This window comes from Colletotrichum higginsianum (assembly GCF_001672515.1).
Source record: "Colletotrichum higginsianum IMI 349063 chromosome 7 map unlocalized unitig_7, whole genome shotgun sequence".
Classification (NCBI taxonomy): domain Eukaryota; kingdom Fungi; phylum Ascomycota; class Sordariomycetes; order Glomerellales; family Glomerellaceae; genus Colletotrichum; species Colletotrichum higginsianum.
The window spans coordinates 357,106-383,768 of NW_017263917.1; the positions used below are offsets into that span (position 1 = coordinate 357,106).

Sequence of the window (26,663 nt, forward strand, 5' to 3'; positions counted from 1 at the left end):
CTCTCATGTGGAACACTATTGTAAAAACTCTTCTCTTCGTTGCTTCTCTCTGGATAGCTAGGGACCGTTGACTCGTACTCTATCTTTTCGTTATTCACAATATCAGCATGGTACTTCTCTGGACCGCGGCAGCTCTCCTGGCCGCTGGAGTTGGTCGGGCATACCCCTCCAGAAGCTGCTCAAACTCATCCAGCTTGAGTGTTCCGCGGAGCGCTCTCGGTGCTTCCATACCACACACCAACTCGTTCGCTTCGTTCTCCTTCGAGCCAGCCTTCTGGGTCGAGTTCTTCGGCAACGCCAGCGCGCCCAACAACCTCACCTTCAGCCTGCTCGACCGCATCCATGAGCACGGGGGACACCCGGTCATCCGGCCCGGCGGCATCACAATGGACAGCATGGTCTTCGACCCCAACGGCGGTGACCCCGTCCGCACCACCAGCCCCGAAGGCGGCGTGTGGCGCACAACCGTCGGCCCGGACTACTACCGCAGCTGGGATAACTTCCCCAAAGACACAAAGTTCATCTCGACGCTGAACTTTGGCAACGAGAGCCTGGACATCGCCAGGGACCTGGCCGTTGCCTCGGTGACCTACCAGGGCGACAAGGTCGCGTACTACGAGCTCGGTAACGAGCCCACCAACTACGAGCAGAGCCGCTGGGAGTTCTCGACGGAAGCGTACGTCCGCCAGTGGAAGGACTACACCCGCGAGATCGACGCCGCCGTCAACGCCACCGGCCTCTCCGACATCCCTAGCGAGCGTTGGTGGGCGTCGTCGGCGACGACGGACGACTCCGGCCTCGAGGTCCGTCCCGTCGCCCTCATCCCAGCCGGCATCGACTCGGAGCGCCAAGTCGGCGTCTACTCCATCCACTCCTACGGTTTCTCGACGTGCGACCCGGCCCGAGCCGCCCTCGCCACCATCCCCAACATCCTCAACCACACGGAGCTCGCCCGCTACTGCGACGACGAGATCTACCCGTCCGCCCGCGCCGCCCTCGACGCCGGCGCGCGCTGGAACATCGGCGAGTACAACTCCGTCAGCTGCTCCGGCGCGCCCAACGTCACCGACACCTTCGCCCAGGCCCTCTGGGTCGTCGACACGCAGCTCCTCTACGCCACCCGCAACGCCTCGGCCGTCCACCTGCACCAGGGCGCCACCCTGGCCCTCCAGTCGCGCGACCAGCTCAACACCCCCGGCGAGAACGGCACCCCGGGCTACAGCACCTACTCGATGCTCTACCCGCGCGACAGCGCCAAGCGCGGCCCCGCCCGGGCCCTCCCCTCGTTCCTGGCGCAGCTGTTCGTGGCCGAGGCGTTCGCCGTCCCGGGCACCCGCGTCCGGGCCCTGGCACCGCCGTCCGGGGTGAGCGCGGAGTCCTTTGCCGCGTATGCCTTCTACGTGGACGACCGCGTGTCGAAGCTCGCGCTCGTGAACATGAAGCCGTATTATGCCAACTCGACCTCGGACTATACTGTCCATCTCGACTTGTCGAGCCTGATGCACGCCGGGAGCGGGGGTAGCGTGCGCATCAAGCGGATGACGGCGCCGTATGTGAACACGGGCGATAGCAAGCTGTCTTCGTGGGCGGGACAGTCATTCCCGCAGGGCGAGCCGGTGGGGGATGTCGATATCGGGACGGTCGGTGAAGATGGAGCCGTGGCGGTGAGGGGCAGCGAAGCCGTCCTGGTCTTCTTCGACGAGGAGGAGGTGTATGGGTTGTGAAATCAGAGGTTTTTGGCGCACAAGTTACGGTTGTCAAAGCAGTCCCAACAGTAGTGGTTGCAATGTAGCCATGATAGAAGGCAATATCTAGACAAAACAGAACAAGTATCAAACCAGACTTCACCTAAAGAGACTATATTACTGATTGCATGCAGTGAATTACTCTTTTGTTTTGCGCCACATTTATACTACCTTACTAGATCTTGTACATAGCGGAACTAATCACCTTTTTTTCATGTTGTGAAGAATAGCGAGCATAGGTGCCATGTCATAAAATCTATTTGAATTTCTATGGCTTGGCATCACAACCCAGTAGGGCAAACTAGGGAATGTTTGCTGATTAATCACACATTTCGAGAATAATGGAGGCAACCGGTGTGTGTGTTGTGTGTAACTTGGACGATCCTGCCAAATGTTGGCTTCAACAGTCCAGTGAGTTAGATGCTCTAGTCAAGGAAATCCCACTTGCAAGTGGCCAAATCTATATGTAATATGCTTCTAGCATTGCCCGAGTGGTGCCCTGCGATTGCCGGGTTGTGGCCACCATCGTGGCGTCACGCGTGTGACCTATAGCTCCTACTTTTGACACGCAAATTCCTTGTCAGTTCTTAAGAAAACGTCTCATAGAGTCAGATATAATGAATGAAGAATGAAATCTGACTGTGTTCTAGAAGCTTATTGTAGAATTCTAGCTATATGATTTATTAGTCACTTGGGTTAATGCAGCTCTGTAGTTCTTAAACGGAATCGCCGGTCAAAAGAGTTGGCCTAGCACTCCAAGACTTGAACCGTCGCTCCATTGCCGGTAACAAGGAAGTTTGAGTCTTTTACCAGTCGATCGTGACCTTGGACCTTTTCAAAATGGGGGAAATTAGGAAGTTCATTCCCAAAGACCGTTGACCAGCCGCCCTGTACGCCTCGAAAACATATTCTCTGTCTTCAGTCATTCGTCTGTCGACAGTCCCTACCTCGCCACAACGTTATCGTACAGATGCCAACAGAATGAGATTATAATGATACTTTGAGACAGATTTTTCATTTGCCCAACACTGCGCTTTGTGCTGTTTGCGTTTCTTTTTTTGTTTTTATGAAGGCAACTACTAACTTATCTTAGCGTCCTATAAGAACTACTAACTTATGCTATTATGCAGCTTAGCACTAAGTTCTCCTTAGGGGAAATATGCTTCTAGAATTGTTAAATAGCCCTTAGAAATATTAATCTATACTGATGGCTACGAAAACAATAACAACACTGTTACTACAGTTATAGGCCGCAAAGGAGGCTTTAGGTCCAAGCGACAACAAAAACTTTACACTAGATGTAAGCAGCGCCAAAGAGTATATCAGGGAGACACTCGAATACGCATCTTTTGAAACCGTTGGGACTATGATCTGTCGCAATACTAGAAAATCTGTCAAGAAGATTAAAGTAGAGAACGACAGAGGCTCAAATATGATCACTTGGGAGATGAAATGGCCGTGTTGCTATCCCTTTTGTTACTACCTGAGGACGCCTTCTTGTGTGTTCTCGAGGATGAACAACCCAAACATCCGAATGTGTATCAACCTTATTGTGCGCCCGACATTGATGGTATATGTGACATGTCTGCTTTCCCAATTGAAACCCTGGCATCAGCCTCCGGATGTCCTTTCCACACAATATTCTCCCAGTTTCCTAGCTGTCCTGAACCCCTCATACGATACAGGCAGCGCCACGAGGACCACGCTCAGCACCCTTGGCGTCCGAGGGCGCGGACGACGTCGATGCAGGCGGCGCCGGTGTACTTGTTGTCGGCCTGGCCCTCGGGGCATGAGCAGTTGGGGTCGATGAAGGCCGGGGTGCCCTGGCCGTTGACGAAGGAGTCGCCGCAGATGTTGGCGCAGCGGCCCTTCTGGTACTGGCACGAGATGGCGCCACCGACGCAGATACGCTTGCCGTTGGGACCGGTCTTCTGGGCCGAGACGCTCATGGCGAGGAGGGCGGCGGCGAGGACGTTGGAGATCTGCATGGTCGCGTTGGGGTTGACGGCTTTTTCTGCTCTTGGTGACGAGGTGGTTTTTGGTAGGCCGGTGAAGGTGAATGAAACGGATGTGAGAGACAAAGTTGTGTAAGACAAGTTGGGAGTAAAATGATGAGAGCAGTTGATCTGATGAGGCGAAGGATCGATAACCTTGAGCTTCAGCAGAATAGCAAAGGCTTTATAGGCCCACGACGCTCCAGGACCGAATACAACTTTGTCCAATCTTCGCGTATCCTTTTTGATTTTTCGTATCCTCGCTCTGTCGTATCCTTCTTGATTTTTCGTATCCTCGCTTTGTCGTGACATTCTCGCCCTTTCGTGTCTAGGCCCTACTCTCGTCGCCCGAGTCAGAGCCAGCGACCCGGATGTCCACCAGAATCAATCAACGGCCTAGTTGGGCAATCCACCTCTGGGTCTCCTGATGCCGAATAATTGGTTTGCAGTCAGGCCGAAGGTCAAAAGAGGAAGGCCGTTTGCCAAGGTGTGCTGTAAAGCGGCCGACACGAGTAAGATACCTCGTGACTGGGGACATAGAGGCGAAGCAGAAAAAACGTGGAAGTGGGTAATTTTCTGTTGATTGTGAACGCAAGCGATAGGCATGACCTTTGGCGTGGACGTTTCTGCGCATGTGATTGGGTGGTGGCCCATCTGAGCTAACACCTTTCAGGGAGTGGGCGGGTGGAGGCTTGGAATAACCTCATAAGCTCCTTGTTCTCGGGAGTAGTCCGTCCAGACTAGTGTGCATCGATAATTAGGCAGCGCTTAAAGCAGGGGGGGAGGGGCCCTTAAATCACTTGTCATGCCCCTTGCAAAAAGTCGATGGTAGCTTGCTTTGTCTACACGTCTCCGAGCCGAGGCCGAAGAGGGTTGTAAGTCCTCAACCCTTGTTTCAGCGACATTGGGAAGCCAACAATAGTGTTGATCTATGCTGTTGCTACCAATGGTGCTTCTTGGACGAGAAGAAACAAGTCTTGGCAATCCCCCCCCCCTTAAAAAAAAAAAAGAGACAATCCCCAGTGGGCGTACTCTGTAGGTAGAGCTTCTACGATGATAGTGCGAGATTCATCAAAAGCCAAGCAAGTTTGTCGTACCTGTCTCTGAAGCTGTAATCGCAGTTCTTTTCCTTTCTCACAGTGGCATCTTCGGCTTCTGCCTCTCCTTCCGAGCTTACGGCCTAGTGTCTGCTATCTTTATGTGACTTTGTCCGGTCTCGCCAGACGGACGGGATATAACAGACTGCAGCCCTTATCTTTTTGCCGAGTTTTCCTTTCCCTGCTCAAGTCTCTATGATGTACCCCTCCCTGCCCCCTTCTCGACCCCACCGACCGACGACTACCAACGATCGACACTCGCATCTTTATTTATTCTAGCGTTGAAACCAGCCGTCTCGGTCCGATGTGGAGGTTGATATGCCGATGTACTGGAGACGGTAGCCGTCATGTTCTTAAGACTATCCTCACTCACGGCTTAGTCTCCTGAGAGGGCGTGCAGTGGAAGATCGAAGCAGGCTTGTGTCATCATATTGCCGGTACTGTGCTGAGATGTTCAACTCGTTGGACCATTCTTCCTAACGGCCTCTTGGCGCGCAAAACCGTATGGTTGCCTTATCGTGAGTCGTTATGTGTCCAGTTTCGGGCGAACAATAGGCCGAGACAAAGCTTCTGCAGTTATAGATGAGGGGTTTCCGAAGCAGCCGGCAGGGCTACGTCTCAGTAACGGCGACTATCAAGCTTTTAGTCACCTAGCCCTCTACTGGACCCCTTGTTGTAACATTATGATGGGTCAAATGGGCATGGTGCTTGCCTGCTTGCCTGCTTGCCTGCTTGCCTGCTTGCCTGCTTGCCTGCCGGTTCTTGGACGACTCGTCTCACAACGACTTACACCGGAAACGGGAAAGGGGGGTGGGGATTGGGGGTGGGACGGAATAGACGATGGGGATAAATGAAAAGAGTTCCAACACTGCTTCGGTGTGGGTGAGAGGTTGGTTAGTGGTTTTCGGCCCAAAGCCGACGAAAGCCGCTGTAGCGATAGGTCATAGGACGACGATGGCCGCACCGTGGAATAGGGGAAGAAGACAAGCATAGGTGATTTCGCTTTGGAAGGGGCTTGGAAGTGTATGGACTAATAGGCCGGTTGTGTGACCATTGGTTGGCTCAAAGAGCTGCGCCTAGGTGCAACAAGATCGCGGTGTTACCTGAATGGGTTCCCTAGCTGTGGGTATCAGCGGAGCTGTCCTTTTGTGGGTGTGGCAGACCGGGACCATAAGGATGGGACTCTTATATTGAGAAGTGCTGAATAGGAAAGTCGGGGAATAGTTGCGGCAATCGGCTGCCGCTTACTAAGGTACAACTCCACAAGTCTGAACGATGAGCAAAAACTGGATGGACGTCCGTTTTTGGTTCTCAGTGACGAGTCAGACTTCTTGTATCAATGGCATCGGAACTTTGACAATGACATCGAGCAAACGCTGGACATGTCTCCCTTCGCCAACAAGCTGCTGGAGGAGCCGTAGGAGCAAAGATGCAAGTAAGAAGTCCTCTGATGACCAAAGTCTTTCCCTTGGTCCTCAGGAGAGGGGCGCACTCGGATGCTCGGATGCTCGGATATTCATCCACCTTGGCGTACCCAACGTTGGCTCCTCGAGACAAAGGCCTCAAACGAACCAGTTCAGTCTGCATCAGGCCAAGTGAGCCTACCACGCCATGGTTGGATTCGAAATACTACTAATGGCCTCTCAACCAAGGTCTTTACACAGTAAGTGTAAGAATATAGATTTGACAATGACCTTGACCTATGAACGGGAAAAGGCGTGTTGGAAGTCTGCACCATGGGCAGCAGACGCAGGCGTTGTCATCGTCGACCCATTTATTGCTATCCACCTCGGAACTCGGCTCGTGGCTCCTCAAGACCTCATAATCGAGAGCCTCCTGTCATAATGATCATGGATAATGCCATCTCGCACGTCTTGGTCTGACATGCAACGCTGCCATCTCTTCTTGAGAATCATCTCGACGATTATCAACCCCGACGTCAACACTGGACTTTGCAGACGTAGACTCACATTTTTGTTATCACAACTACAATACTAGTCTCCAACTGCACATTGTCGCCTCCTCGGGAATACCTCAAGGGGGGGGGGGGGGGGGGGGGGGCCAACGCGTCAGCAATGGACGACACGCCTCGGAAGAGCACGAGCTCCGGCGCGAAGGGCACCTCAAAGGATCAAGGCGGTGATATCCAGGACTGCCTCCGCGACTGCGACTACTCAGGCTCCAACGAGCCGCGCCCCGCAAGAACACCAGTCAGCGACGGACACTGTCGTCTCGACGTTGACGGCTTCGTATGCCGCATCGCCCGGAGTCGCCGAGGGTGAGTTCCTGCGTCAGTATCGAGAATGGAGGCGCTCTCTTCCGACGCCCCGTTCAGCTAATATCACGTTTGGCACTGGTCGCTAACGAGGGCGGGAAGCGCACTGGTCATTCTCTCGGCCACCATGTTTGCCGAGGCGGTCTTTAGAATCAGAGGCGTCGAGAAGGTGCACGAGGCAGCACTCGTAGTCTGCTACATGCTGCTATTTTGCTGGTCGTTGACCATGTCCTACGCAGGTATATTGGGGTGACCTGCAGCTTGATTTCGGGGACCTTTGTCCTGGGCGAGAGTGTGTTGTTTTGAGATCGTTGTGAGACGCCAGACGCGTCTCGTCCAACCAAGCTTCACCGGGGCGCTCGGAAGGGCGTCTCCAGCCTAGAAGGAAGAGTCAGGAGCAAGACAAATCTCGATTTATTGTTGACTCGGACCATCAGAGATCTCTCCATGTCTAAACCACAGTGTGGCGCATGTGTCTCAGTGAACAGAAAACTGCCGACTGCTGTCGCAAAAGATCCAGACTTTTGCCATAACAGACTGACAGCGGCGCCCCGCGAAATCTAGCCCCCGACACTGAATAGCTGAATACGCCCCTTGCTTATCTTCAAAAGCCACCAAGTGTTTCTAGCAACGAGAGAAGTTCCGAGGCTTGTCCCTGACTACCGTGCTGGCCTTCACGCCCATGTCAAGCATCGTGTCCAACTTGGCCAACTCGCTCAAGAACGACGACAAGATCGCCGAGCAGGCCGGCTAACCTGTTAGCCGGCATCAAGAGGTGAAAGCCGCTCACGGCGTCGAACCTCAAGGTCGCCGCCAAGGCCGGCTTCGGGTTCTACAAGGCCTCACAGCCGGACCCGGCTAAGCCGGAGGACCAGTACTCCAAGTGGTCCACCTTCTCGGCCGACTCAGTTCCGACAATCTGTCGAATCAACTGGCTTACGTTCAGGTTCCTGGGCTTGACAATGTTGCCAGAGGTTACGTCTAGTAGATCACGGACTGCTGGCCCTCCGCTAGAGAGATTCGCACCAGGTACTCCGTCAACGACGTCAAAGAAGCGTCACATTGAGGCCTCTTTGGAACCTGGGTATCAGAAACAGTATCATGGTAGTTGCTGTTGCTTACCCCACGATTGATGACTTGAAAGGGTCGCGCGGTATGTTTTTGCATTGGTTACTGGACCTATCATAGCCTGCATACTTGGTGCAGAGGACCGAAGAGTCCTCAGTGGTTGCCGTTGGTGCCGTTGGTGCCATTGGTACCATTGATGCTGTTGGTGCCGCTGGTACCGTTGGTACCGTTGGTGCCGTTGGTGTTGGTGCCGTTGGAAAGAAAGTTGGGCGTGTCGTAAGAGCCGGGAGCAGGCTCGTCAAAAAAGTCCTCCGAGTCACAGTCGGGAAGCCCCTCGAACTCGCATTCCATATTACGTCTGGTTAACATCACCACGTGCATCTTGGCTATCCCCTCCGTGATGCGGTTGCCGCCTTGGTCCTGCGCCCAGTTGATGGTCTCGATTACCGCGCAGCCGTCACCTGGCTTGATGACGATCGAGTAGAGTTCGTAGCTCCCGTGACGAACGATGTGGATGGTGACGGTGTCGCTCTTGCGCTGCTCCGTGAATGAAACATGCCATCTATCGTCCATGCTATAAACCTGGAGGCCGGCCTTGAGCTTCCGAAAGTCGCTGTCGGTGATGGCCAGACCCCACGGGGCGGTGGCCGGCTGCGGCATTGGGTAAGGTCGATCCATCGTGACTGTTGAAGCCTTACTTTGCACGTCAGCATCGAGAAACGTCTGGTGAGGAGGAGGGAGGTGGTCCGATTCAGTTTTCATTTTCTCTTCGGTTTTTCTTTCTCCTCCCCATGACATTTGGCACGTACCACTGAATGCTGTGGGTGCAACTCCTGATATGATGGCGATCGGAGACTGGTGTAAGGTAGGTAAGTTGAGTGTTGTTTGTGTTGGAAATGGCCCTGCCCGCAGAAAGGGGGCGAGCGGTGTGTCTTATTGTCCCCTTTGATGAGTGTGAGTAAGCCTGGCGAGTCCCAACCGTGACGTAACGTTGTGGGCGTTGGAAGAATGCCGCATTGGGGGCGGGCGCTTAACACAAACAAACATTTCCCCCTATGAATGCAGTTGGAGGCGAACAAACAAAACCAGCTGTTCCTTACTCGCCGTGCGACCAACTGCATATCTATCATTGGGGTCAGCGAATCATAACAGAAGGCGGCCAGGTTGGACCGCACTGCCATCCCCGGATGGGTACGGCCAACCACGGCGACAATTATCATATTGAAACCTGGAGGGGACCTAGGATGGTTTGGCCTCTACGTGTCGAGGGCCAAGCAGCACGGCGACATAAGCCAGGTTGGGGCTGTGGTAACTTGGCGCCCCCAAGTCCAAGTGCACAGAACCCTAGCCGGGCAAGGTTAATGGAAAGCCATCTTGACACACGAAATGAGTGCTGTAATCTGGCTCTCAAGGCAGACAGAACCAAGTATCACGGCGACAAAAGTCGTCATGGTGGGACTGTTGCGTTGAGATCATGGCCTACTTCTGTAATGTCCCCGAGAAAGGCCATGGCGCCGACAAGATATGTCCCCTCTGCTTGTAGAATCAGACCACGTCTGACGAGTGTTGGAAGCGGGTGCCAACGATGCGCGATAATCCAGGAGAAAGAAATGTATAAATGAAGTTTTTGTTCTCGTCTTCTCGGTTCAATCATCACAGACAACGACAAGCCACAACCAAAACATTCAAGTCACTCTGCCAATATTCACGCTCACAACATAGACCCCTACCCCGACAAGACCTACAACAACAACAATAACAACAACCCCAAACATCGAACGTGCAAGATTCCAGCACAAGATGCATACCTCCTCCTTCATCCTCTTTTTCGGCCTTCTTGCGTCGGTAGTGAGCGCCGTGACTCTCTACCGAGGCGATAGTCGTGGCCCTAAGCAAATCAAAGAGGCCGGGGGCTTCAAGTCCAGGGCCGACCACGATCATGCGGAGGGTACATTATTTGAGCATGTGACAAAGCAGCTGAAGCATCCCATGAAGAACCGATACATCCCCACCACGGTCGATATCAACGAAGCCAAGAAACAGGGCGGCTCCAAGTACCTCTATCACCTCAACTCTGACGAAATTGAGGAACAAATCTGGGACGTCGCGGCAGAGTACGAAAAGGCCGGCAAGACGTACCCCTACGCCAGCGAGCAGGAGTTCGCGGTCGAGTACCACATCCCCTGGGAGGCCATCACCAAGGTCGAGAGGAATGTGGACGGCCAGTGGAAGACAATCAAGCTCTCCAAGCGAGGTGTTGAGCTTTTCGAAGAGAATGTCTTTGTCGACTGAGTTCTCTCGAAGAAAGCAGGGCCAAAGAGTGGTAGAATCCGGACGAGGGAGTAGGAAAGGGGGGGGTTGTGGGCGGCTACAAGAGCTCGAGGGGCGGGAACCGACTTGGATCAACAGGAGGATTTTGAGGAATGGCTTTATGTCCTGTAGACAATTTTGTTGAGCAACTTTAGAAGGAGTATACGCTGGAGGAACACGTTCGCATAATGGGGATCGACGCGCTGGCGCAGGTGAGGGTTTACCCCCATTTACAGTCGTTACAAAATATACAATACATACAGCTGGATTCATCGAAGAGTGTTCCATGTCAAAGCAACCCGCGTTCTTCACGAGTGAGCACTTTGTGCCGCATAGCTCCCTCAAAAAACTGACCGTTGGGCCCATGGGTGTTTGATGTTGTTTTGAGCGCTAGCGCACTTGTTATGGCGGCCAGTGACAGTTGTCTTCTAGGCGTTTGTTAGAACATAGCCGTCATTCTATTCTCAGTAGTACGCTGGCCTCTAGGCAGTCCTCTATCCTATCCCCCCCGAGTTTTTCCTTCCTCAGCATCTGTTATAGTAAGGTTGTACACAGGAAGACCCTATGGCAGAGATTTTGCAGCATACTTAGATTGGCCTGTTAGGACGCACTGCTCAACTGCAGTTGCAATAAGCCCACAAGAAAACATAGGTGAACGTTTTCCCACGCTATCTCTGTTTACACAAATCAAGACTAAGTGTTGTGTCCCAATCAGGTTTAATTATTCAGGGAGCTTTCTCTTATGCGCAGGTATTGAAAGTCACTGGCTTCTTTCATTCATTAGTCCAACCAGTCTATCGTACCGGAACGTAACTTACATTGCCCTCCAGTATACCTAGGTGATTGAGACTGGTATATCAGTGTTGCCTAGCATGTCTCTTGTTGTTCAGGACGTTTAAAACCTCCATCTTCGCTCTATCGCCAAATCACCCAGCAAGAATCGACGCGTTTTCCCAGCACAACAGGGTGCGCGGCAGTGTAAGCGACGCCCATATTTCTGATCACCGGACATCACCCTTTAGTTCCACATTTTCCAATTTCTGGAGCTTGGCGATACATGCAGCTAGCACCGGGCGCAGCCACGTCGACACAGCCTGCAAGTAGGCGGCGTGCTACGTTGCGAAGATAAGCTACAAAACTACTACACCCTGCCTCCCCGCTCGTATCTTATAGCATCTCTCTCGCTTTCCGTTAACCCACCGGCCAACTTTGACCAGTGCTTCTGAAGGTCATCCGAAGTAGACCATGTCGAAAACCAAGGAGTCGGCTGACTCGTCTCTCCCATCGTACGACGAGGCAGCGCCGCCCGGCCAGGACGTCTCGCAACCGACGACGCTCGTCCTCGCAGGGCAGGCGATCCACGCCCTGACGCCGGACTCGCCGCCGCTGTACCGCCTGAGCCTGGGCATCGCGGACCTCTCGAAGATCACCACGGAGGTGCAGCTGTCGCGCGTCGAGCCCAACAGGGACGGCTCGGGCCGCGAACGCCACATCTACGACCTGAGACACATGCGCTCGATCCCGGGCGGCTGGGAGAAGCTGCCGGCCGACACGCCGCGGTACTTTATCCAGCGCGCGAGCCGGCGGCTCCCGGACCCGCCGGCCCTCGGGATCAAGAAGAGCGGCGGCTCGCTCAGGCCGGGCCGGGCGGCGCGCTCGACCGCCGTGCCCGTCGACGTCTTCGGCAAGACCAGCAAGTACGGCATCCCCACCTTCTGCAAGGACGGCGCCGCCGTCTTCGCCACCGACGGGCGCGAGTGGACGGACGCGCGCGGGGGCGCGGTGGCCGTCATGCACGACGACAAGGCGGGCAGGCGGCACAGCCTGATCGTGACGGCGGCCCTGCCGCGCGGCCAGTTCGACATGCTCGTGGCCCTGTGGTGCTGCCATGTGTGGGAGTTTGGCGTGGCGAATGCCCCAAAGGTGGTCGAGGGGATGGACGGAGGTGAATTGTCCCGGGGCCTTCTTTTTCCTCTTTTTTTCTTTTTTCTTTTCCGGGATGGCTTCCGTCCGCAGCCTCGGTCTTGATATTCAGTGTTCGCAGCAGCTGACTTGTGGCGCGAACGTCTAGTGGCAAGGAAGATGAGGCAGGCCAGAGAGTTCGGATTCGGGGGTTCCTGGGGACCAGGTACGTCGCCATCGCACGGGCTTGATTTTTTGTTTTCTTGATTCCCCCACTGAGACGGTTCCATCTCGATGAATTGTCTTGGCTAACAACCCTTTTTTCAGCGGGCGGCGGAGGGATATCCGGGGCATTTTGAGTCCCGTAGGCTTCATGGGCCATTCGTTGCTTTTTGGCGTCCGGCACACATCGCCCTGGACCTGACGAGAAGGACGGGGTGATGGGCGTTGGTTTCGTCAAGCTGTTGACTGACATACTGGTCTTGTCGCGAGTTCCGAGTTCCGAGTTCCTCGATTGATCGAAAGACCGTCCCATGCTTTGGTCGGTCAGTACATCTCATGAGTGAAGTTACAGCGGGGTCAGGGTAGATAAAATTGGTGGCGATCGCCTCCATGTCGACGATTCAATAATGCAGAGGTAATTACGGCAAGCCCATTGACTCGATTCAATGTGAAGATCCTAGCTCAGCTTTGTCTTCCTCCCCAGTCTCGGAGGTTGGCCGGATCAGAGTGAAAGGCTTGTGGTTGGTGGTTAGTAAAGGTTAAAGGCATGTGTATCAATCAGCATCAGTATGACGGAGGACAAGTCTAGAGATCCCTAGGCTTGATGCAAATGCCCTCTTATGTGGGTGAGGGTAGACCCACGGACTCCCCCAGATTACACCAGGCACCTCACAAGCCAAGTACCCTTATAAACCAAGCATGAGAGGTGTCACCCGCCCTAAGCACGGCGCAGGGTACAACGAAGAATTAGACCAAGAGGCATTTGACGAGAGCACGACTGGCCATGTCGACCTCGGACTCTCCTAGCCGCTCTAACATCCAGGGTTTGGAAGAACGTCCGTCTCAGAAGTATGCGAGTGAGCTCTGGCTGGGGCATACAAGACCTTGTTCTGTTTGGAGTGGCTCAACTGACGGGCAGCTGCAATGAAAGCGTTGCTTGAGACGCTTCCTCGTATGATTCGCAGCATCAACCGAACTGCTGGGAACAACATCACCCACCAAATAGCGACGCCGACCGTTGTCCACTTGCACGGCGTCACATCTCGCCGAGTCTCCGGGGGTGTTGAAAGTAAGATGTACACGTTTGTTTCGCTGGTAAGTTAATCCGAACAATCTCGCCGGGAACGCCAAAGCCAATCTGGAGAAATTTGAGATCTAACCAACCAGTCAGTTCATGTGTCGAAGGTACAGATGAAGGGTGGACAGAAAGCATGTAAGGTCAGGGGGAGGGAGGGGGGCATGCAGCCCTTTTCGAGTTGGGATGGTAACTCCGCTGTGCATAGATATGCAGAGATATACACAGATGTGCAGAGATATGCAGGTTTGTGCAGAATTAGTACAGGCCTCGATTTAACGATGTCTACCTTAATCAGTACCCCGTGAACCATAAACATCCGCTTAAGTGCATAAACGCACCGAGACGCCCTTCGGTGTCCTCGCACATTCCCGCGTCCCCATTGGCGGCGCCTTGTGCTGTCGGACTATCGGTGGACAAAAGTATCCGTGGGCCGTGGGCAACGCAGGCCCGCCGCGAACGGCAGGGCGATCAGCGACTGGCTGGCTGGCCGGGTGGGTGGTCAGATCGTGGGCTGGACGCCAAGGGTGACGGCGGGTGGCTCACGATGATTCATCCGCGCTAGCAGGGATTAGTCGGGTACGTCCCTCGCCGCATCTCGTAAGAGGCAGAGTGGAGAGTGGAGAGGTCGGTTGGGATGGTGGTGATGGCCTTGGGGGAAGGGATGAAACCGAGATTGAGCACGAGCCAGTGGCACCCCCATCCCATCGAGGGGGGATCTCAAGGGACGACGGTCCTGGGTGACAGACTGAGATGGAGATGTTGTCACAGCGATGAGGGTCGCAGGTTTTATATTTCCCTGGTTGAATGAGGTTATTCGAGAGTCATGCTGAGCCATTTTGATGGACTCGGCCGCAATGGTGAGCTGAGAGGAAACAGCAATCTGGGTACGATAGATAACAGACATACCCCTCTTTGGTTATTCAGTCGGGATGCTCAGGGCTCGACTGTGATAGGAGTAGGATGGCGTGCTGGATGAGCCATCTGCGGTCGACTGTGAACCATCATGACGGGGGCATAGCAGAACGACAGTATATAAGCCCCGTGAGATGGAACGAGACGGCATGGAGCTCGTGGTATGAATTATTCAAGTTCACACGCAACCATCGACTGTCGTGCAAGTTCAGGATAAGAGGTGCAAGGCGGCATAAGGCAAGCAGAAGCGATTGGTAACCATTTCCATTCAAATAAACATCGCTACATAACGACGACAGCACCGGAGACATCGTCTCGACTTGCGTCAAGAACACCCCCTTTTCCTGCCCCCATGGAAAAAAACAACTCCATTCCCATGATGACACACAATCCAGACCAGGAGCTGGCTCGGAGACTTATTTCTTGGCGTCCGCGCGCATGATGCTCTTGAGGGCCTCGGTCTCGGCCTCCTGGCGCGCGAGGCGGATGCGCAGGTCGTCCCTCTCGCGCGTCATCTCCTTGAGCATGGCCTCTAGCTCGTCGATGCGGTCGACCTTCTTCTGGCGGTACTTGCGCGCGGCAATGGTGTTGCGCTGGCGGCGGAGGATCTTGTCGGCGTGGGGCGTAGCGACGTCCGAGTCCCGGCCGTCCGAGGTGTTGGGCGAGGCGCGGGAGGGCAGCAGCGGCGGCGGGGCCCCCGAAGAGACAGCGGCGTAGGCTGCTGCCATGTCCAGGGGCGGAGGCTGGTTCGGGCTGTTGGAGTTGGAGTTGGGGTTGGAGCCTGAACTGGAGCTGGAGGCGAAGGAGGGATCGAGCTGGGGCGGGAAGAGGTTGGTGGTGGTGTCTGGGAAGGGGTCGGGGAACGTGTCGAAGAGGGTAGGTGGCGAGGTGTCGATGAACGGGAATGCTGGATATATAGTCAGTGGACCTGGCTTAATAGATAGATGGTAGAGAGGGGGAGGGGAGGGAGGAGGATCAACCACGGGGGTCGTTGACTCATTCGGTGTCGAACGAATGGGTGAACAAATCGGTGAGATGGTAGGTGAAAGTGACTTACGTTGGCCAAGCGAGTTGTCGAGGGGACTGGCACCGAGGTGAGGCGTCGCAGAAGCGGGCGACGTCCACGACAGCGTGTCCCAAGGAGACGGGTCAAGAGGGTCGAGAAAAGCGAGGGTGGGATCGAGGACGGACTCAGGGCCAAAGAGCCCAAAGTCCGCACCCGGGAGGCCGGCGGCGGCGGACGACTGTAGTTGGTGATGTTGTTGTTGTTGTTGTTGGTGGTGGTGGTGATACTGGAGATCGTCGAGGAGACCGGCCTCGTCGGGCAAAGTTGAACTATCGTGCGCCCAATGCGACAGCCCGTTGCTGGGGCTGGTAGAACATTGTGGCGGTCTGGCGCGTGGCGCCGCTTGCAGTTGCAGTTGCGCCCGGCATGATTGCAGAGTGTAGCGGCCCCGTTAACGAGGGGCCGTTAGATGGCAGTTCAGAGAGTAGAACGGGGGGGAGGGATCTCGGCTTGCGAGAAGTGTGGTGAGGAGGAAAGGAGAAGAAAGGGATGAAGATGGACGCGGGGACGGAAGTGTGTTATATGCACTTTGTGAGATGCTGTGAAAGCCCCCGTGAGATTGAGAAGAGCAGGTGGATTTGGGGGGGTGAGGGGGGGCGGCCGTATGGCCTAGACGCCCGCTGCCCCAACGTTGGCGCTCTCTGTCTCTCTGCCTCTCTCGCGTGCGCTTTCTCACTGCCCGGGCGCGGGCAGTTTTACGACGCCTGCAGTCAGCATACCAGCAGTGGCAGCGCGCCAAACCGGATCAGTGAGACAAGCAATGGCGCAAGAAGGTACGTACCTACTTACCTATGCACTGGGATGTGTGCTGAGGGACGGACGTGCTGGAGTCTTGAAAAGTAATTTTGGGTACATGTCCCGGGGTACGTGCCCGCTGCCTCATCTCGATCCGATGCATGAACCTGTGCGCTTGCAACTAGCCGAGCTGCATCGTGTTTGCATAACTTTCACAACTCTGATATGCACCAAGCCCGGCTCATCGCACAATCCAGGATCACCACCGCGCGTGATCACTCACAGGCTGAAATGCCTCGCCCGCCGTTGGCTCACTCGCCCCTTGGTCATCTTGATGACAAACGTGACAATAATGTGAAGCTGCCGCGGCCAAAGTACGTCACAATCGCTCTGTGCTCTGAATCTGTCAAGAAACAACCAGGCGCATATCCAGCAAATACCGGACTCTAGACCCCCCCATCTCATCTCATCCCAACCTGTGCTGCTGCTGCTGGCCGATAACCATCTGTTGTTGCTTGCCTTACCTTTGCTGCTCAACCTAGACAGACCCTCCCGGAGACAAACGAACAAATCCCCGACCTGCAGAACGGTCTGGACAGACCCCTTGCCGAGTCAAACCCATCGGCGTTTGTACAAGGTTCGAGTCCGAACCCTGCCCGTCCCGTCTGTCGGTACACGGAGCTCATCGGCCGACCGATAGCCTCGCATATCTCTTCCCTCACTCGGATAAACCCTCCCTAACTGCCCCCTCTTCGTCATCCAGAATGGATCCAGCTCATGCTGCAGATACGGCGTCGACATCAACCGCCTCCGCTCTGTCGCCACGGACCGCTCCTAGCCTGGCCGGGTCCCTTGAGAGCGAGAACGGCACCGGCGTCGGCAGACCACCACCCATCGCCTACCGTCCTCGACACACCCGCACAAGCACCCCCAAAGTGAGGACAGGATGTGTCACCTGTAAGTCTTGTCTCCTCCTCCCCCCCCCCTGTGGTCTGTTTACCCAATCTGGCGTGTTTTGTTGACCCTCTTTGTGCTCGCTCCTCTCCACTAGGCAAGTAAGTTTAGTTGCTGGAACTTTGTAATCTCTCACTCCGCCCAACGGCTCCCTCATGTAACCATCTTCAAACCAGGAAACGGCACATCAAGTGCGATGAGGCCAAACCCCACTGTATGAACTGCCTCAAGACCCGCGGCATCTGCGACGGATACGCCGTCAAGCCGCGGAAGACGCGAGCCAAGGCGTCGTCCCGGGTGCAGGTCGAGAGACTCAACCCGGACCGCTCGTGCCATCGCGGAGGCGGCGGCGGCGGTGGTGGCGGCGGCAGCCCGCGTGTGCTCATCCGTGAACCCGACATGAACACGCTCGACTTCGACGACGACATGCAGAGCGTCTACTTTGACGACTGGAACGACCTCGTCCGCGTCTCCCTCGGCGGCGCCCCCTTCTCCCGCACCAAGCTGTGGACGACCACCATGCCGCAGCTCGCGCGCCGGAACCCGGCGCTGCGCCACGCCGCCATCGGCATCGGCGCCATCAGCCGGGCCTTCACGGCCCAGGGCCCCTACATCGTCACGCGCAACTTCACGGCCATCGCCAACCTGCTGCAGAGCCCGCACTACCAGAACGCCATCATCCACTACTGCCAGGCGCTGCGCCTCCAGGGCCAGGCCGACTTCCAGACCGCCAGCATCCAGGAGGCCGTGCTGCTGTCCATCCTCTTCGTCGCCTTCGAGGCCATGCGCGGCAACCGCCACTCGGCCCTGCAGCACGTCAAGTTCGGCTTCGTCCTGCTGCAGGAGCTGCTGACGAGCGCCGACTCGGAGGAGCGCATCTGGAACCTGGCGCCGGACCCGAGGCAGCTCATCACCGAGGTCCTGGATCTGTACAACCACCTCGACGTCCAGAGCCGCACCGTGCTCAGCGGCCGCGTCAAGGCGAGCCGCTCGCCCGCCTACGAGCTCATCCGCGGCCTCAAGGCGCGCGGCCACACCATCGAGACGTACAGCATGCAGATCCAGCGCTACACGGACCCCGGCGAGGGCCGCACGCCCATGCCGGACGTGTTCCACGACGCCGAGGACGCCTACGCGTGGTGGAAGACGTGCCAGCGGCGCATCGCCAAGCTCGGCCCGCTGCTCCTCAGCGTCGTCGACGACCTCAAGCTCGACGAGGTCGTCGACGAGCAGGGCATCGACCGCATCCTCGAGGCCATGCAGACGCAGCCGGAGCTGCTCGCCTACTGCGAAAAGTCCGCCGCGAGCCTGCAGCAGTGGCGCCGCTCCTTCGAGCCGCTCTACAACAAGACGCTGTCCGACGCGGACGTCGACCGCCGCGAGTACCTCAAGATCCTGCACCTGCGCATGCACTACCTCATCATGTTCCTCCACAGCTTCTTCCCCAAGTACGCCGACGAGGCGACCATCGCCTCCATGACCCCCTACTGCCGCGAGGTCAACGACGTCGTCGAGATCCTGCTGCGCGAGCAGCAGCGCGACTTCCGCTCGGCGGCCCACGTCTTCTCGATGGAGTTCGGGCTCGCGTGGCAGCTGACGGTCGTCGCCATGACGTGCCGCGACCCGCTCGTGCGGGAGAACGCGACGCGCATCCTCGAGGCGTACCCGCGCCGCGAGGGCCTCTGGGACAGCGTGGCGTTCCTGGCGGTGCTGCGCAAGAACCAGGAGCTCGAGGCGGAGAACGCCAAGGGGGGCGGCACGGCGGCGGAGCAGTGGCGGCGGCTGTGCCGGCGGGAGTTCATCTTCGAGGACGCCGGCGCGACCATCATCTTCCGGTCGCTCAAGAAGGACCCCGACACGGGCCGGTGGGAGCTCGTCGAGGAGGCGGCCGAGTTCCGGGGCGAGGCGGAGGGGTTGGAGTGGAAGACGAGGCCGCTGAGCGGGGCGGGCTTCATCATGACATGATGGCACCCCCCGGTTAATGAAATGACGCGCTGGCACGCGTTTTCCCTATTGACGTCTGTGCTAAAGATGTGTCATGTTTCCCTGAAGTGTCGAAGTCGTGGATGGACGTCCCCTCTTCTCCTGGGGGCCCCGGCTAGGAAAACGTTTGAATTGATCGATACCCAACTCTTCCCACAGCTACAAGTGGCAAACAATGCATGTCTTCAAATGTTTGTCATCAAGTGTTCGTCATCAAGTGTATGCCATCAGTGTGCTCCGTAAAATCGTCTTCATCTTTGCACCTCGGCCCCTCCCGATTGTGGCAGCCCCGGGGCGGAATCTATCTTCCGGCCGGCACATGGACCCACATATCCGGCACATGCCGGGCTTCTGGGATCCCCGAGTAGCGCGGTCCACCCTTTCGAGAATCTTCAGCTTTTTCTGCTAGTTTGTTTGGCTGTGTGGTTCCATCAGTCTCGGGCCAATGAGCGATTGCATCATTGCCACATCATGACGTCTACACCAATGCTTGTTACGTCGGCTCGCGTGTTGTTCGGGGACTTCTGGATCATCAATCTTGGACAAGTCTGCTTACTAGCTCATTATTATTAATTCAGTGTGGTCTCCCTCCCTGACTGATGATTAAAGCTCGTCATTCCAAAGAGACTAAGACATAAACCCCAACTTCTCATTCGCATACTTAAGACTCTTGATTGACTTTTCCCATACAGCATCCAATCAAAGACTAAATCTGAGTTGCATCCATCCCCTTCACTGTCAAACACTTTTCCAATCCCTCTCTCACCTGTAAATCTATCTGTTTCTTGTCACCCAGCCCTTGGTAATTGACGCCTTCTCCAACCTCACGATGTCGACCACCCACCACAACATCCAGGAGAAGCCCGACGTGCCAAAAGGCATCGTTAACGAGCCGGCGCCGGGCATCCCCTACTTCACCCCCAAGCAAGACCCCCCTGCCGGTACCGCGCTGCTGCCCGAGGGGCAAAAGGACGTTCCCAAGCTCTTCCGTCCCCTGAAGCTGAGAAACTTGGTAAGTAGTTGCGCCCCCCCCCCCTGGGTCATGTCGACAATAACCACCAAAGCACACGCTCACCATCTCCAGGTCCTCCAAAACCGCATCGCACTGAGTCCCCTGTGCCAATACTCTGCCCAGGATGGCCACTACACCATGGTAAGTCCGAACTATTTCCCCAATCGCAATTATCCTTTGGGGAAAGAAAGCCGGCTAACACACCTTTCCCTTCCCCTCAGTGGCATGACACCCACATGGGAGGCATCATCCAGCGCGGCCCAGGCCTCGCCTGCGTCGAGGCCGCCGCCGTCCAGCCCCGTGGCCGCATCACCCCGCAGGACGTTGGCATCTGGAAGGACAGCCAGATCGAGCCGCTGCGCCGCGTCGTCGAGTTCGCTCACTCCCAGAGCCAGAAGATCATGATCCAGCTCGCCCACGCCGGCCGGAAGGCCAGCACCGTCGCGCCCTGGCTCAGCTCCGGGGACGTCGCCGGCGAGGACCTCGGCGGGTGGCCCGAGGACGTGCAGGCGCCCAGCGCCATCGCGTGGAACGAGCACCACGCGCAGCCCAAGGAGATGTCGACGCAGGACATTGAGGAGTTCAAGAAGGCCACTGGGGATGCCGTTCGCAGGGCCGTCGAGGCTGGCTTTGACGCGATTGAGATCCACAACGGTAGGTTCTTTTGGATTTTTATGTATTGCGAATCAAACCATCGAGACACTAACACACATCGTACAGCTCACGGCTACCTCTTGCACTCGTTCCTGTCGCCCGTCAGCAACACGAGGACCGACAAGTACGGCGGAAGCTGGTGAGTCCCTTGACCCAAGAATAACCCCCACACCCAGGGAACACATCTAACATGACCCCAGGGAGAACCGCGTACGCCTGACCCTGGAGATCGTAAGTTCCCAACTAATCCCTAGATTCACCTTGCCGCACAGCAATCTCTCCTAACACCCCAACCCACAGGTCGAGCTTGCCCGCTCCATCATCCCCGACACCATGCCCCTCTTCCTCCGCATCAGCGCCACCGACTGGCTCGAGGAGCAGAAGGACATCCCCGCCTCCTGGACCGGCGACGACACCGTCCGCCTCGCCCCGCTCCTCGCCGCCCGCGGCGTCGACCTCCTCGACATCAGCACGGGCGGCAACCACCCCCGCCAGCACCCGCACGTCGGCCCGGCGTACCAGGCGCCCTTCGCCATCAAGGTGAAGGAGGCCGTCGGCTCCGACATGGCCGTCAGCTCCGTGGGCTCCATCGAGAACGCCGAGCTCGCGAACCGGCTGCTGGAGAAGGACGGCCTCGACCTCGTCTTCGTCGGCCGCGGGTTCCAGAAGAACCCCGGCCTCGTGTTCGCCTGGGCGGACGAGCTGGGCGTGCAGGTCAACATGCCGAACCAGATCCGCTGGGGGTTCGGCGGCCGCGGCAAGAAGAGCGGCAGGCCTGCTACCGAGATCCCCGAGCTGATCGGCAAGCTTTGAGATTGGGGCTGGAAAAGTTGTGAGCATATGAATCGTTATGTTGTTCTTTAGCTTAGTTTTGATGATAGCGGACTCAGAAAGGGTTGGTAATAGAATAGACACATAGATTCTTTGCAAGACAGCATTGTTAAGACTCGACGAATTTACCTCTCGCTTTTACTTCGTCGTCTCTTCCGAAATCGTCCACTTCGTCTCGATCCTGATGCCCTCCGCGTTCCCCGGCAGCCCCGCCGTCGAACCCGTATCCGACCCGTCGTCCCCGCCGTCGTCGTCCGTCCCCGGCCGCCTCCTCCTCCTCCGTGACTCGCCCCGCCCGACCGTCGTCGTGAAGGACGCGATCTTCTCGCCGTACATGGTCTCGAGCGGGATCCCGTTGGTCAGGTCCTCCACCAGCCGCTTGTGCCGCCGGCTCGACTGGCCGCTGTCGCCGCCGAGCCGCGACACGTACTCGTCCGTCTCGAAGCGGCGGTGCTTCCAGAAGGCCCAGAGCGGGAGCAGCATCGGCAGGCTGTTGCAGAGGATCGTCAGGTGCGTCTCGAGGACCGTCAGGAAGGTCGTTATGGCAAGGTTCTCCACGACCTGGTCGAGGGTGCGGACGTTCACCATGATGGAGAGCCGCACGATCGACACGATGATGGCGCTGGGAGGGTTTGTCAGGGCTTTTCAGTTCACGTTTACGGGACATCCATGGTTCAACTCGTCTCCGGACACGGAACCAAACTCACATCAGATTCAACAGGAAGACGCTGCTGAGCCCCAACCGCGTCGAGACGCTAACCTTGCGCAGGCTCCAGATCGTGTATAGGGGCACCAGCATGATGAAGCTGTTGACGACGCAGTTGAAAAGCCCCGTCGAGAGAATCGCGGCCTCGTGGTCGCGACAGATGTCCGGGCTCGTCGCGTGCCACGCGCCGTCCCTGATGTGGCAGATGAGCAGCGTCTCCAGGATGTTGGCGATGCCCCAGAGCAAGACTACGACGAGCGTCAGCTTCGTCGCCACGCGCATCGGCCGGCTCGTGAAGACGCGGAGGTAGAAGAAGAGCACGCTCAGCTTCGTCGTCAGGCTGGCCGTCGCGAAGAGGGTCTCGAAGGGGAGGAAGAGCTGAGGGTTGCGTTGACGGTCGAGGTTAGTTGTGTGCCGTTCGGATGGGTTTTGTTCTCTTTCGGTCAAGAAGTGAGACTCACGGAATCCATGTAGAGCCAGTTGTCCGACACCTCCGACAAATGGTAGCCCAGCCCTGCTGTCGACCCTGCGGTTGAAGTTAGCCTTTGATACCCGCACAACCCAGCATTGGTCTCTGAGCACAAAAAAAGACCCCAGGAAAACCCTTACATATTCCCTGTATCACCAGCACGACGATTGCCTGCGGCAGCGCCAGCAGCGTAAAGTAGTCATCCCACCCGAGTTTGGAACCTGCCAGCACGCGAGAGACGACGCGCAGCCCAACCACCGCCGCCGTGAGGAAGGCCACCACCGAGTTGGCGATGAGAAACGCCGCGGCCGTAGTGGGCATCTTCATGAATCTTGTCTTGCCGTCGTTTCGCTGGCCTTGGACATTGGAAAGCTCGCCTCTGAGCCGGCGGACCTTATTTGGTGGACAAGAGAGAAGATCACTTCCACCCTTCTCCGCTCCCCGTGTAGGTGGAGGAGCGGCGGGAAGGGCGAGGTTTATCTAAGGCAGCCATGTTTTCCTGCATCTCGAAGTAGGTGAGCGGCATGCCATTTGTTTGCGGAGTTCCCCCTTCCTCACGATAGGGGCCAATGACTCGCGCCAGGACAGGACCCCTTTCGTTTCCCCCTGATCTCGGCTTTCAGGGATGTTTGTGGGTGGGCGCCAAATGCTGCTGACTCGGGATGAACTGTTTTGGACTTGTAAATACACGGTTCGCCGGGCGGTTATTCGGCAGGTCCGTAACTTGGCAGCCCTTCTTCAGCTTCTCGTTGCCTAGCTCGCAGCGGGATGTGGGCGATATCACCGTCGCACGCATTTTTACAGGTCCCCGCAACATACCGGCTCGGTTAGCTCAGCCCTCACTCAGTCCTCACAACACTTCTCATCATCATAAAACTGATGAGAGAGGGATGGTGTTGTCTCTGTAGCTGTGGGCAAAATAAGTTCCAAGACCTGCTCTACTGTGTAAGATCAGATGGCTCATCGCAAGCTACCAGCTCCCGCTTTCTGAGGCCCGCCCCGCCCTTTGAAGTCGGGAGTCTGAAGTTTAATTAACCTTAAGACAGAGACAATATGTTATGAAACGGGAAAAAAGCATGCGTACAAGGGTACAAGTGGATGCTCTGTCGGATCATTCCCTATCCTGTCGAACATCGCCGAAAAGTCATACGCTCAAGGAGCTGCGAGTCGGAATATGAGATGACGACACCTACCGTTCGGAAAATTGGCTGGGGGTTAAAGAGATTGAATCGTTGGCCGTACCCAATTGTCATCTTCCCGCGATAGCCGTCTCCGGTTCCAGAACCTTGCGGTTAAGTGGGTGCAAAGCTGGGCTGAGTTGAGAATCTGCGGTTTGCACTTTGCGGGACATGCTGCCATCCTTTTTTTCCATCTCTTAAACAGCCCGGCAGGGTCTGGTTGTACTGTTCCCACCTAGTAAGGTGAACACCCCGAATCTCTACCTACCTATATCATTTACTTGTCGACACCGTTTTTCATCAGTGTACATTAAATCCCAGCACTGTCCTCTCTTCAACTCTTATCGTTGTTGCAAGGGACTGGTGAGCGCAGCTTTGTTCTGTACTCTGGATACGCATTATGAAGCTGTTCCAACGATTTTTTGGAAATCGAAACAGTTGGAAAACCTCGTTACGACAAACGGTGCATTCACCAAGCATTGCTGTACATTGGCTGTGGGTGATTGAACTTGGTTAGACCCCAAGTGATGATGGCCCTCGAAAGCTTTTCTACTGATACATGATCAACTTCTTATATCTGAAACCTCAAAACCAACCCCCCCCAAAGTAGAGTTTTCTTGGCCATCTTTCACTCTGTCCATGAAGTGTAAAACTGTCGAGTATACATGTTTGCCGGCCCTCTGTAACCTGATCTCTACAAATAGTGCAGCAATGACAGTGGGAAAACAATCAACGTCTCCACATGGACTCATCGTGGGCGTGTGGTGACCTCTTTACTCAGCCAGAAAATCGTCCTCAAGGCCAAAGAGATAGATCTGCGACTAATCCGCGGTAGTACTACAAGACAATGCCCGTATTCAGGTTCAAGTCAGTCAGCGGGAGATTCTAGACAGCGTCAAAAAAGTCACCCAGACGACCGTCAGAGAGTGAAAGATCGAGTACGGGGCAACAGGGGGCCGGTACAATGCCAGCTCTGAGCAGTTGCGACGGGGGGTTCTGGAAGGGCTCAACACGATGATGTAGCCTCGGATCTTTTACGCCAGTGACGACACGGACTTTGAGGCTCAGAACGGTCTTCTTCTACTTCCAACACAGGATCTGGACGAAACCACGCGTATGGGCCCCTCGATGTAGGCATCAGTCCAACCATCTCCATGGTTCACCCAGAAAGCTTCGGTATGATGACTCGCTTCTATTCAATTTCGCTACGCTTCCATAGGCGTCCGGGTATCCGTTCCATCGCCGTTACTCTGCTCGTTCGACTGCCTGAGACTCTCCAACGCCTCCACCTTATCGTCCACTCATTTGTCGAGAGCAGCTTCCTTGTCCTTCGCAGCCTTTTCTGCCGCAAGCGTCTCCTCCCACGTCATCTTCGACTGGCGTGGGGGAGGTTGGCTCTGGCCGTTGCCCTTGTATCGCGGAGGGAGGCCTTCGGCGGGGACACAATCAACTCCACCGGTGTTGGATGCGCGGCTGAGGGCTGGCTTGGATGTTAGTCTACGTGAATACGTCGCATGGACAAAAACAGTGGAACTCGGCCTTGATTGATACATACCGGCAGCGTTGGTGGCGTGCAGCATGAACCTGTCGGCCTTGTCGCCCAGTGTACGGAGCTAAACAGGACTGTCAGCATCAAAGTAGGGTTGCAGGACAGGCTGGCGATCTTACGAAACCCATCTTGATGTCTGGGAGTATGTGTTCTTTTTGTATTGTGATACAACGTCGTTCCGTTCGTTTGTGTGCGTAGTTTACAAGAGGCTTATAAAATGTTGGATTCAGGGCGATACTCGTCTATTTCAAGAGTCGTCATCGCCTCTAGTGGAAGAGACCTACACACTAGGTTCGCCCTGTGGCTGAGCGAAAATCAACAGACCCAAACAAGGTGATGCATGGAGCCAAATCGGTGATGGCAGGCTGGAAGAGCCAGCTTATGCCAAGATGGTTTTGCCGCCAATCCCACGGGGTTTCCGGGGAACCCCGTCTTGGACGTCTGCGAGTTTGGGTTGCTGTGCCGTTGGTGGTCCGCGTGAACGAGGCGGAACTTGTCATGCGAGCTTATCGAGAGAGCGCCATTGATTGTATGACATGGGCTGTGATCGGGCGGAGAGCGAGGCTTTCTCTCATGTTGTTGGTCGGCCCAGCGTCTTGGTGTGTTGATCGATTCGCCCGATGACTGTTGGTCGGGTCCTCCAGGCTCGCTTGATGCGCGCGTGCCCATGACCTCTTGTCTTATCATGCAGGGTGACGAGGTGGAAACGCTTTCCATCCCAATAAGAACTTCGCTGATGGCCTCAAACGAGGCGTCTCATCACGCGCTCGATACATGACCTTATTCATAAAGGCCGAGACGAGATATCGCAGCCTGTAAACATAAATAGTCAGATGTCTGATTGAAGACTAAACGTCTTGTTATTGCTTCACATTCCAGTCAATGTGTAGCCAATGTTAAGCACGCAGTAGTAATGATATCAA

General features: G+C 55.9%; 11 protein-coding genes across 11 annotated transcripts; 6 read left to right on the top strand and 5 right to left on the bottom strand.

The window, feature by feature from the left end:
* Nucleotides 1-107: 107 nt before the first annotated feature.
* On the top strand, nt 108-1,724 carry CH63R_09803 (Glycoside hydrolase family 79 protein; the record flags this gene model as incomplete). Its single annotated transcript, XM_018304777.1, has 1 exon — nt 108-1,724. One exon carries the CDS (start codon nt 108-110, stop codon nt 1,722-1,724), a length of 1,617 nt encoding a protein of 538 aa, XP_018154201.1.
* A 1,727-nt stretch (nt 1,725-3,451) lies between these two features.
* On the bottom strand, nt 3,452-3,733 carry CH63R_09804 (Glycoside hydrolase family 3 protein; the record flags this gene model as incomplete). Its single annotated transcript, XM_018304778.1, has 1 exon — nt 3,452-3,733. One exon carries the CDS (start codon nt 3,731-3,733, stop codon nt 3,452-3,454), a length of 282 nt encoding a protein of 93 aa, XP_018154202.1.
* Nucleotides 3,734-6,911: 3,178 nt separating this feature from the next.
* Nucleotides 6,912-7,364, top strand: CH63R_09805 (uncharacterized protein; the record flags this gene model as incomplete). Its single annotated transcript, XM_018304779.1, has 2 exons — nt 6,912-7,114; nt 7,214-7,364. 2 exons carry the CDS (start codon nt 6,912-6,914, stop codon nt 7,362-7,364), a joined length of 354 nt encoding a protein of 117 aa, XP_018154203.1.
* A 968-nt stretch (nt 7,365-8,332) lies between these two features.
* On the bottom strand, nt 8,333-8,839 carry CH63R_09806 (uncharacterized protein; the record flags this gene model as incomplete). Its single annotated transcript, XM_018304780.1, has 1 exon — nt 8,333-8,839. One exon carries the CDS (start codon nt 8,837-8,839, stop codon nt 8,333-8,335), a length of 507 nt encoding a protein of 168 aa, XP_018154204.1.
* Nucleotides 8,840-9,979: 1,140 nt separating this feature from the next.
* On the top strand, nt 9,980-10,471 carry CH63R_09807 (EC35 protein; the record flags this gene model as incomplete). Its single annotated transcript, XM_018304781.1, has 1 exon — nt 9,980-10,471. The coding sequence occupies one exon, from the start codon at nt 9,980-9,982 to the stop codon at nt 10,469-10,471; it is 492 nt and encodes a 163-aa protein (XP_018154205.1).
* Nucleotides 10,472-11,734: 1,263 nt separating this feature from the next.
* CH63R_09808 (uncharacterized protein) lies at nt 11,735-12,750 on the top strand (the record flags this gene model as incomplete). Its single annotated transcript, XM_018304782.1, has 3 exons — nt 11,735-12,434; nt 12,525-12,617; nt 12,719-12,750. The coding sequence occupies 3 exons, from the start codon at nt 11,735-11,737 to the stop codon at nt 12,748-12,750; spliced, it is 825 nt and encodes a 274-aa protein (XP_018154206.1).
* A 2,269-nt stretch (nt 12,751-15,019) lies between these two features.
* On the bottom strand, nt 15,020-16,037 carry CH63R_09809 (BZIP transcription factor; the record flags this gene model as incomplete). Its single annotated transcript, XM_018304783.1, is given in 3 exon segments — nt 15,020-15,510; nt 15,661-15,974; nt 15,985-16,037. The coding sequence occupies 3 exon segments, from the start codon at nt 16,035-16,037 to the stop codon at nt 15,020-15,022; spliced, it is 858 nt and encodes a 285-aa protein (XP_018154207.1).
* Nucleotides 16,038-17,350: 1,313 nt separating this feature from the next.
* CH63R_09810 (C6 zinc finger protein) lies at nt 17,351-19,323 on the top strand (the record flags this gene model as incomplete). Its single annotated transcript, XM_018304784.1, has 2 exons — nt 17,351-17,361; nt 17,535-19,323. 2 exons carry the CDS (start codon nt 17,351-17,353, stop codon nt 19,321-19,323), a joined length of 1,800 nt encoding a protein of 599 aa, XP_018154208.1.
* An 847-nt stretch (nt 19,324-20,170) lies between these two features.
* Nucleotides 20,171-21,820, top strand: CH63R_09811 (NADH:flavin oxidoreductase/NADH oxidase; the record flags this gene model as incomplete). The annotated part of the gene is made up of 6 exons (XM_018304785.1): nt 20,171-20,353; nt 20,426-20,494; nt 20,575-21,007; nt 21,074-21,146; nt 21,208-21,238; nt 21,308-21,820. The coding sequence occupies 6 exons, from the start codon at nt 20,171-20,173 to the stop codon at nt 21,818-21,820; spliced, it is 1,302 nt and encodes a 433-aa protein (XP_018154209.1).
* A 156-nt stretch (nt 21,821-21,976) lies between these two features.
* Nucleotides 21,977-23,334, bottom strand: CH63R_09812 (Integral membrane protein; the record flags this gene model as incomplete). Its single annotated transcript, XM_018304786.1, has 4 exons — nt 21,977-22,460; nt 22,546-22,922; nt 23,006-23,070; nt 23,154-23,334. 4 exons carry the CDS (start codon nt 23,332-23,334, stop codon nt 21,977-21,979), a joined length of 1,107 nt encoding a protein of 368 aa, XP_018154210.1.
* A 2,158-nt stretch (nt 23,335-25,492) lies between these two features.
* Nucleotides 25,493-25,868, bottom strand: CH63R_09813 (uncharacterized protein; the record flags this gene model as incomplete). The annotated part of the gene is made up of 3 exons (XM_018304787.1): nt 25,493-25,671; nt 25,747-25,804; nt 25,860-25,868. 3 exons carry the CDS (start codon nt 25,866-25,868, stop codon nt 25,493-25,495), a joined length of 246 nt encoding a protein of 81 aa, XP_018154211.1.
* Nucleotides 25,869-26,663: the final 795 nt, after the last annotated feature.